Source organism: Cetorhinus maximus, chromosome 23 (genome assembly GCF_964194155.1).
Source record: "Cetorhinus maximus chromosome 23, sCetMax3.hap1.1, whole genome shotgun sequence".
NCBI lineage: Eukaryota > Metazoa > Chordata > Chondrichthyes > Lamniformes > Cetorhinidae > Cetorhinus > Cetorhinus maximus.
This window is the reverse complement of record NC_135901.1, coordinates 21157230-21167378: the sequence shown is the minus strand read 5'-3', so window position 1 is coordinate 21167378 and position 10149 is coordinate 21157230. Positions and strand designations below refer to the sequence as shown.

Below are 10149 nucleotides of genomic sequence, written 5' to 3'. Positions count from 1 at the left end.
GTTTCTCTCTCCACAGATGCTGCCTGATCATTTGCTGAGCACTTCCAGCATTTTCTGATTGTAAAGTCAGGATCCACTCTGTACAGAGACCAAAAGGGAAGGTCTGTGATGGAGAGCAAGGCAGGATGGATTAACTGACACAAGGAATGATGGGCAAGGCGACACTGAGCCAGTGATGGTGGACCCCAGGTGGTTCAGAGTCAATGTCTTCACCTTCATGGCCCGGGCTCAATGGCCGGTGACCAAAGGTTAACAATACAAACCATTTTGTGTGAGAAACCTGTCTGTAGTGTCAGTGATCTGAAGGGCAGCAATGGGTAAAGAGATGATTATCATCTAATTTGGAAAGCAGCCTGCCAGTTTCCCTGGTGGTTCGGATTCAGCACTTTTACTGCCATGGCCTGGGTTCAATTGACCAGGGCAACACTCTTTCTTGGTTAAAAACAAAAAGCTAAAAGCTACTGCGGATGCTGGAAATCCAAAACAAAACAAAAACAGAATTACCTGGAAAAACTCAGCAAGTCTGGCAGCATCGGCGGAGAAGAAATCAGTCAACGTTTTGAGCCTCCATGGCCCTTTCTTGGTGCTGTGTGGACTGTCACCAGTAATCAAAATTCCATATGAAATGAAACCAAGTCTGCTTGCATCTGTGGAGTGAGAAACAGTGAATCTTGCAGCTGGATGATCTTTCATCAGAGCTGGAAAAGTCAGAGATGTAACAGGTGAAAAACAAGGCAGAGGGAGGGAGTGAAAGGGCAAAATGGAAGGATGTGATCAGTTGCAAGGCATGAGACATAAAGAGATGATGGTGCAGGGCTAAATGTGGGTGGAAATGGGATGGATTTTAATTTGTGCCGTTCAAACTTCAGAACAACCAATCACAGCGGCTCTTTCAAAGAAGCACACTGGGTAAATGGCCTCTTTCTGTCCTGTAACTTTCTATAATTGGTTCATTTTCATCCCCATTCCGACTGCCTTCACAGTCATTCGGTCATCTTACAACCCATTACAGCAAAATCCACCTTCCTCCCTCTTCTGACCTCAGGAGACTGAGCAAATTCAGTGAGTTTTCTTGTCATTTAGCACGAGCATGGGATTTGGAATCAGATCTGGAAGGTTTTTAATCCATTTAACCGATAATTAATTTACAGATTCTCAGTTAAAGCCAGGAACAATCAGTATGATTCTAACCTATGTAGGGAAATCCCAATGAATTTTAAACCCATCACCGTAACCAGCCAGCCACTACTACAGTCCACACATAGACTCTAATGATGTCTGTATAAAATCAGAGAATAGTTACAGAGAAAAGGAATATCTGGCCCTGTCTGTGCCACTTCCTCCTGGTCACCCTGTCACTTAAAAGTACAGGACAAGAATCTATCCAATTCACTTTTGAATACTTGATGACTGAGCATCCACAGGCATCTGGGGCAGAAAATTTCAAAGATTCACCAGCCTTTGAGTGACTCACCTCAGTCCTAAATGGCTGACACATCATCTGGAGAATGTGAGCCCAATTCTAGACGCTCCAGCCAGGGGAAAACAGCTTCTCAGAATATCACACTTTGTAAAAAGGAACAGAGGGACAAATGTCATGGAAACAGACAGCGAGAGCAAGGCACGTCCCAGGAATGATGCAACTTTTACTAACACTTAGATAAGCAAACTTTGATATTGCTTCTTGCTAGTTTTGAACCTGAGATTTTACACATGCTGGGCAAATGTGATAATGACTGCACTACAGAAACAAGTGAAGGCCTTGGCTGCAATGAGCATATCTGGAATGTTAAACTGCGCTGTTACGCAGCAGCACTCTAGGTCTCCGTTTCGGAGAAATGGAAGTCAGCTACTATTATCAGGAATGCTGTAGAGAGATGTAATCATAAAATGGCATAGCACCATGTATCCATACAATAGCATAAGAGGCCCTTCCATCATCCGATCTCTGTCTCCTTTTTAAAAGAGCAAACAAATTAATCGCAATTTCCTTCTCTCTTTCAAAAAACCTGTGTTTTTCCTCCTATTCATTTAATTTCCCAATTCCCTTTTGAAAACGGAGTTTCTGCAGAATCTATGCCTAGTTTGCCTTAATTCGCAGGGTTTCCCTGACCCAATGCCATGAAGATTTAGACTTGGGTTCCAAATATACTTTGATCAGAAAAAATAACACTTTTGTAAATTCGATATGAGATCAATTGCATAATTATATCATGTTCATATGGCAAACATCTCATTATTTCCGAGTTGATTTATACAATCTTATTACTTTTGCTCCACAACCCGTTAATCGAGGGTGCTATATTACAGAGGAAAATGATTGTTAGAGTTTAACAGAGCCCTGCCAAGATCACATGTTCAATACTTTGTTTACTTTATTTTGTTTAAAATATTTTTGTTCTTGGAACAAAATCTTACACAGAATAAATATTTGTGCAGCAAGCAGGGCAGTGCTCCGCTACCAGAATGTTTGGAGGATCCCAATGGTTAGACTGAGAGGCCATTTCACTTGTGGCAGAGAGACAACTGTTGGTTTCACCCTGGTGCCTCAGCTTGTTTTGAATTTCAAAATGTAGAAGTGTCCGTCCAGCAAATGACTCAGGCAGCATTGCTTTCTGCTTAATCATTAGGAACATCCTTCTCACCCTCGGAGGGCGAAATTCAACAAACTTTGCTTAATATTTGTTCCGATATTCTCTATTTAATATCAATATTTTATCTGATATTGATGTCCTCATTTGTATTGAAACTCTCTGAAATATACAGCAACATTGAATTGCAAAGATGACAGTTAGACAAAAGAGCGCCAGTCACCAGGTAATGCAAATCATATGGTGCTCATTTGAAATTGAGTGCAGTTAGCTTTTAAACAAAATCCAAGAACTTTACTGGGAACAGTTTTGAGAATGATGCGTTAATTATATTTGATCCCTCTTTGTTCCAGGTGAGAAGCTTTCTGGCGCATAAATCGCGTCCATGTAGAAGACAGGAGGGAAGCCAGCAGATCTGCACTGCACCTCGGTTTCCACGGCTCCCTCGGTCGCTTTTCCTGATACTCTATTCTGAAGACCGATTACTTAAAGGAATGATTCTGTACCAGCTCTGCCATTTCCTCTGGTTCAATTACAGCATCATTTGCATCTGTCTTTAGGAGCACACTTTACTATGAGACATCTTAGAGGTGGTGAGCAACAATGTTTATCTGCATCGAAAACCCATTAACTTCTGTTGTTGACTGAACTGCTAATATGCATGCCAAGTGAAACCAGGCAGGAACATTATCCAAGCTTGCTAATTTAGAGTGAGGAAAATTTGCATAATTCATATTTGCTGTTCCCAATTGTGGAGAACAGAAAGTCCAGAAGTTAGTTCAGAGCTTCCTTCTCCCTAGGTCTGTTCTAACAAGTTGTGTCCATCTGAGTTACATTTATATAGATTCACTCACTCAGTCAGTGATCGGGTTTGACTGAGATACAACAACAACTGCAACAGTTGATATTTATATTGAGCTTTTAACATAATAAAATGTCCCAAGGAGTTTCATAGGAGCATAAGGACATATTAGGTCAGATGACCAAAAGCTTAGTTAAAGAAGTTAAGGAGTGTCTTAAATGAGGAAAGTGAAGTGAAAAGGGGGAGAGGTTCAGGGAGGTAAGTTCCAGAGTTTAGTGTCCAGGCAGCTGAAGGCATGGACACCAATGGTGGAGTGATTAAAATCGGGGATGAGGGACATTATATTTAAATTCATTCATTGGATGCGGGCCTCACTGGCCAGGGCAGCATTTATTGCCCATCTTTAATTGCCCTTGAGAAGGTGATGGTGAGCTGCCTTCTTGAACCTCTGCAGTCCACAGTGCTGTTAGGAAGGGAGTTCCAGGATTTTGCCCCAGCAACAATGAAGGAACAGTGATATATTTCCAAGTCAGGATGGTGAGTGGCTTGGAGGGGAACTTTCAGGTCAAGGTGTTCCCATGTGTTTGCTGCCCATGTCCTTCTGGATGGTGCTGGTCGTGGGTTTGGAAGGTGCTGTCTAAGGAGACTTGGTGAGCTTGCAGTACATCTTGTAGATGGTACACACTGCTGCTACTGTTCGTCAGCGGTGGAGGAAGTGAATGTTTGAGGATGGGTTGTCAATCAAGTGGGTTGCTTGTAGTGGGTGGTATCGAACTTCTTGAGCGCTGTTGGGTCTGCACTCGCCCAGACATCCAGTAATGGTGCTCCATGTATTTACATATTCAGTTTGTTGTCATTTTCTCCTTTCTTACTCCAGATTACTTCAGTTCTCAAACCCTCAGTTACAAGTCCCAGCTCCCCAATCCTGCCACTGAATATCCTTTCTCACTCCACTGTGTTGTTCCTTTAAATCAACCCTGCTGTCTGTCCTGAATGAATCCATTTCACTAACAAATGTTGAAATGTTTGCTCCACACCCACAGGGTTTCATCTGTTTAAAGCCACAAACAGAAAGGTCCAGCTTTCTCCTGGAGTTTGAGACAAATCAAAGTTTTGAAAATGATGCAGAGGTTTCAGCCAATGAGGGAGATCCGGGCTCAGCCCCGCCCCTCATTCGCTCCGATTGGTTGAAGGGCCATCCGCTCCTTCTCGGTCCTCGAACCCCGCCCCCTCTTCCTATTGGTCCAAAGCTGCCGTCAATCCTCCTCAGGTCCGGTGAACTGGAGCATGCACAGTGCGGGTGATGGCGGACAGTTGAGGCGGTTGTGTGGAAATTCTCAGCCGGTAAATTACTGCCGGGCGGGTCATGAGGGAGGCAGTGGGTTGGGAGGCTTCATAAACACCAGTGCGGGGCTTCTCCCTCCCGGGAACAGGCCCAGGCCCAGGTTAACGGCCGCCATCCTGGGTCAGCGAGTGGAGGATGGTTCACATCAGAGGATGGGGGAGGGGGGACAATAAATAAGAGGTTACACTTTGGGCTCAAATCAATGAGGATCTGATCTGTGGGAAGGAAGGAAACCCTGGGAGGTGGGCGGGGAGGATTCGGAAACACCCGCTGCAGGCCCCAAACCCCCAATAACAACCTGCACTGGAATCCTGACTTTCTGTGCGGCCATCTTGGTGAAGCAACAGGGAGTGGGCGGGGCTACAGGGTCCCAGTGACCAGGAGAGAAAATGATTGATTCATTGATTATATTCTCACTCTGCACAGAGAGGCTTGAGAACTCAACCTAGCCAGAGTGGAGGGAAGGAGAAAACTGGGAGTTGGGGAAAGGAATGTTGGAGATGGTGTGATGAGTTTGGCAGGCTGACCAACAAAAATTAAAGGACACCCTGCCGTGGGAGTCCATTTCAGTCGGTGGGAGGGTGTTGGGTGGGATGATGACAGAGCTGTTGGAACACAGAAACAGTAAGGGACAGGGTTCTGCGCAATGAGAGGGGTCCAATTTAGGGGACAAACAGTGCCCAGCATCATGCGGCCTAGGATAGTTGACTTAAATACAGGGAAATCCCATAAATTAAGGGATGGCTGTTCACTCTGAGGTTTGGATTCCAGTACGAGGAGGAGGAAGAGTGTGTGGGATGAGGATTTATGGCTTTGCAGGAAAAAGGAAAGCCGGTTCCATAGGAACTAGAATTGTCTGTTCAGAATTTCTATCCTGCACTTACAGTGATAAGTTTTGTAAACTCCTTTTCCAGGGTATTAGAACGGGTGGATTTACAGACAGGAGGCTCAAACTGAACATCACAACATGATCTGGCAGAGTCACTCAATTCACCTTTGAATGTGGAAGAAGAAATGTTTGTTTGTTCTGTCTGTGGGAAAAGATTTCAAACATCAGCGTGACTGGAAAAGCACCGAGACACACACACACCCGAGTGAGAGTGTTCCAGTGCACAAACTGTGGAAAGAGCTTTAACCAGTTATACAGCCTGAAAAAAAATTACACTGTTCACAGTGGGGAGAAACCATACACATGTTCTGTGCGTGGATGAGCTTCAACTGATTGTCCAACCAGGAGGGAGACAAACACACTGACATCATGGAGAAACCGTGGAAATGCGAGGACTGTGGTAAAGGATTCAATTCTTCATCTCAGCTGGAAATCCATCGACGCATTCACACTGGGGAGAAGCCGTTCAGCTGTTCCGTGTGTGGGAAGGGATTCACTCAGTCATCCGGCCTTCGGTCACACCAGCGAGTTCACACTGAGAAGAAGCCATTCAGCTGCACAACCTGTGGAGAGAGGTTCAAGTCTTCATCCATCCTCACTGAACACCAGCGAATTCACACGGGTGGGAGACCATTCACTTGCTTCGTGTGTGGGAAGGGATTCACTCAGGTATTCGCCCTGCAGTCACATCACCGAATGCACACGAAGGAGAATCCATTCAGCTGTACTTCCTGTGGAAAGAGCTTCCGGCAGTCAATCGACCTCAATGAACACCAACGCACTCACACTGGGGAGAAGCCGTTCACTTGCTCCATGTGTGGGAAGGGATTCCGTTGGTCATCCCAACTGCTGACACATCAGCGAGTTCACACTGGGGACAGACCGTTCACCTGCTCCTTGTGTGGGACGGGATTCACTCAGTCACAACACCTGCTGAGACACGAGCGGGTTCACAAGTGACTGCAGTGATTGGATTCTGCTGTAATTGCTGCTGTTAATCACATCCAGGTCTGATAATCTGACAATATTTGGGTTGTTTCTGCTGATGTTAACCCCATAACTGACTGCAGTTTAATATTCTGGAGATGTCACAATGTCTCATTTTAAAAATGCCATCTCCAATATTTCTGCTTAATCAAGAATTCTCACCAGGAATTAGTTTGCAGTAAAATTAGGAACTTTTGCCGCAATCCTAGATTGATCTTTGGTGCAAAATCTACAATTCAATATCTGAGAGGTTCCACTGATTAACATCACCAATTAGAAAGTGCTGATTAATCCTTGCTGACAATTCTTACCGATTGCCACATTCTTCACAGTGGCACCTCCATTTTGAAATTAAATTATCAATGAACATGAAACAAAACAGTGAAATATTTTACAGGCACATCAATAAAAGCTTCATCAATCAACATTGATATTGATGAAGCTTGGAAGTCGGTGAGTTCAATCATTTCTGACACAGCAGCAGCAACATTTGGTAAAGGTGGAACCCACAACAAAGACTGGTTTGAGACCCACTCAGCAGAGATGACATTTGTCATTGAAGCAAAAAGCAAAGCCTACCTGATGCACAACATAAACCCAACAGCTAGAACACTGCACAACTTGAAAGTAGCCAAGATGGTTGTGCAGAAGACAGGGAGATGCAGTGTAAATAAACACTGGATCAGCCCACACTAAGAAACCCAAACTGCCTGTGGAATCTCCGTGCTATGTATGATGGGATCAAGAGGGCGCTTGGTCCGACCATCACCCAAGTTGACTCCCTGAAATTGGCAGATGGTGAAGTACTCACTGACAGAAGTCCTGCTGGGTTGAACACAATTGTGAGCTGCACTTCCATGAGACAGACACCTCCCAGTCTCTGTTTGACTCTCTCCAGCAGCTTCTTGTCATGGGTGAGTTGAACAAGGAAATTTCATCACTTGAGCTGGAAAAGGCCATTGATTGCCATTGATGGAATTACAGCTGAACTGCTCAAGCACGGAAAGTCCTATCTACTGCCACACCTTCATGACCTCAATTCCACAGGACATGCATGATTCAAAAGTCAGCATATTATGCAAAAACAATTGTGGTGAAAGAGATTGCAACAACTACAGTTCCATCTCACTCCTTAGTGTCACAGGAACGACCTTCACCAGGATGATGCTTAAAAGACTTTATCTACTTGCAGACTGAGTGTGTCCAGAAGCACAGTGCGGTTTCTGTGCTGGCAGATCTACAGTGAACATGATCACCATATGCCAGTTACAAGAGAAAGTTCAACTGGTAGTTAATCTAAAATGCTGCCAGCTTCTGTGCTGAGACAAGTGAAATCTTGTAAATACTGTGTGAAAGTAAACCTTTAAGTATGAATTACAATTGACTTGTAGAATTGTCAAAGGCACCGAAAAATTGGATTCCCCAAAGATCAGCTTTAGCCTTGAAGTTATGTTTCAGAGATCACAAGCTGTGGGAAGCTCCATCCTCTTTAACTTTTTGTGGTCTAAGGAGGTTGAAGTTTACCTGTGAAAGCTGATTTTGTTTGTTTTATTTTTCTTCAGTTTTATTACAGTCATTTGGAAAGGTGCCTGAAGGAGAATGAAAAAAAAAGAAGCAACATTGGGCAAAGCTGAAAAAAAATACAGAATTGGAATCGCAAAGTTTAAGATGGTGTTTGGTTCGTCTTTGACCTGAAAGGAAAAGTTCCGTAAAGTCAACATAATTGTGCACAATTTGAGAATGTTTGCTCCAACCCCTTTGAAAACAAGCAGAGGAGTTAACCCTCTCCACTGACAACATGTTGACGGTTTGAACTAAAGACGTTGCCTTTTAAAGATTTGGTTTCATCCCATTTGTTATCTTTCAAGACAAGGTGCTTGAGGAGGAGAGATATGGGAGTTATCTTCATACTGAATGCAAATACATGTGTCTCTGCTCTACAAATAACAGATGGTGTGAATATTGAATTGGACAGTAAAGTTTCTCCAGAGCTCCCGAATGAGATAGAATGGTAATTAATGGGATGTCCCAGCTAGAATAAAAGATAAAGAAAATCACAACACCAAATGGGAATTGGAATAACTCACCCTGGGTATAGTTCAATAGAATAGATCAATCTGGTATCCATATCCATTCTAGTGAAAGTCAGGAACATGTAAATGAGACTCGTAAATTGATAGCTTTCTCTTGGAGATACATGTATTCTTCCCTCTGAACTTTTTTAAAAACCTGAATTTGATAGTCTGGCCATTTTGTGAGGCATTGGAACTTGCAGGGCGAGTTAAGTAAAGATCTTCAGACAGAGACCACCCCCCTAATCTTTTGGTAGGATTACCTGAAAGCCCAAAAGTGACTTGTATCAGATGGTCCATGGGGCATACTAGGATAACGCTGTGAGTGTGCAGTTGTGATATGTTATTGTGGTGTAATTAACGTGTGAAAATGCATGGTGAACCTGCAGCGAAGACCAGACCCCGGACATGCTCAGCTACTCAAACAGAACAACATGATGTGATTCATGTGGTCAGTATGAGGCAACATTTTAAATCATTAAGTTATTGACACATAGTCCATGGAGAAACTGACCTTAAACAATCAGGATAGAATTAAACACACTGGCATCTATCAGAGGGAGTAAAATTAAAGTGAAGACAGATTTAGAATATGGATTTAGAAAATATCCACAAGGTGGATGGCAGTGAACAGAGAGCTGGAGAATCTTTAAAGTCCATGCATGAACTTTTGTTTGAACCATATGTATTTATGACATGCGAACATGGTTTTGTGAAAGGGAAATCATGTTTGACAAATTTGCTAGAGTTCTTTAAGGATTTAACAAGCAGAGTTGTAAAAGGGGAGCTGGTAGACTTGGTGTGTTTGGATTTCCAGAAGGCATTCAGTAAGGTGCCACATAAAAGGTTCTTGCACAAGATAAGAGCTCACGGTATTGGGGGTAATGTATTAGCATGGATTGAGGATTGGTTAACACACAGATGACAGAGAATTGGGATTAATGGGTCTTTTTCAGGTTGGAAAGACTTAACTAGTGGAGTGCCACAAGGTTCAGCTCTAGGGCCTCAATTATTTACAATCTATATTAATGACTTGGAGGAGGTGTATTGTATCCAAATTTGCTGATGATACAAAAATAGGTGGGAAGGCATGTTGTGATGAGGACATAAAGAATCTGCAAGGGGATAGAGACAGGTTGAGTGAGTGGGCAAAAACTTGGCAGATGGAGTTTAATGTAGGAAAGTGTGAGGTCATGCACTTGGTAGGAAAAATCAAAAGGCAGACTATTATTTAAATAGAGAGAGACTCCAAAAAAGCACAGCACAGAGGGATCTGGGTGGTTTTGTGCATGAAACACAAAAAGTTAGCATGTAGGTGCAGCAAGTAATTAAGAAGGCGAATGGAATTTTGGCCTGTATTGCTAGGGGGTTGGAGTTTAAAAATAGGGAAGTCTTGTTCCAACTGCACAGGATGTTGGCAAGGCCGCACCTGGAGTACTGTGTACAGTTTTGGTCCCTGTATT

The 10149-nt window shown here is 43.4% G+C and overlaps 3 protein-coding genes across 3 annotated transcripts in view; 1 reads left to right on the top strand and 2 right to left on the bottom strand.

The window, feature by feature from the left end:
* The window catches only part of LOC144697346 (uncharacterized), a 407771-nt gene that overhangs the window by 294878 nt on the left and 102744 nt on the right, over positions 1-10149 (bottom strand). The gene's annotated exons all lie outside the window — the stretch shown is intronic.
* Positions 1-10149, bottom strand: part of LOC144697172 (uncharacterized) — a 138895-nt gene that overhangs the window by 71630 nt on the left and 57116 nt on the right. The gene's annotated exons all lie outside the window — the stretch shown is intronic.
* LOC144697243 (uncharacterized) lies at positions 4592-9723 on the top strand. The gene is made up of 2 exons (XM_078569169.1): positions 4592-4737; positions 5653-9723. Exon 2 carries the CDS (start codon positions 5997-5999, stop codon positions 6585-6587), a length of 591 nt encoding a protein of 196 aa, XP_078425295.1. The 5' UTR covers positions 4592-4737; positions 5653-5996; the 3' UTR covers positions 6588-9723.

Bases quoted from the DNA above. Each gene is read 5' to 3' on its own strand.
- LOC144697243 (XM_078569169.1), top strand. From the start codon at position 5,997: ATGGAGAAACCGTGGAAATGCGAGGACTGTGGTAAAGGATTCAATTCT.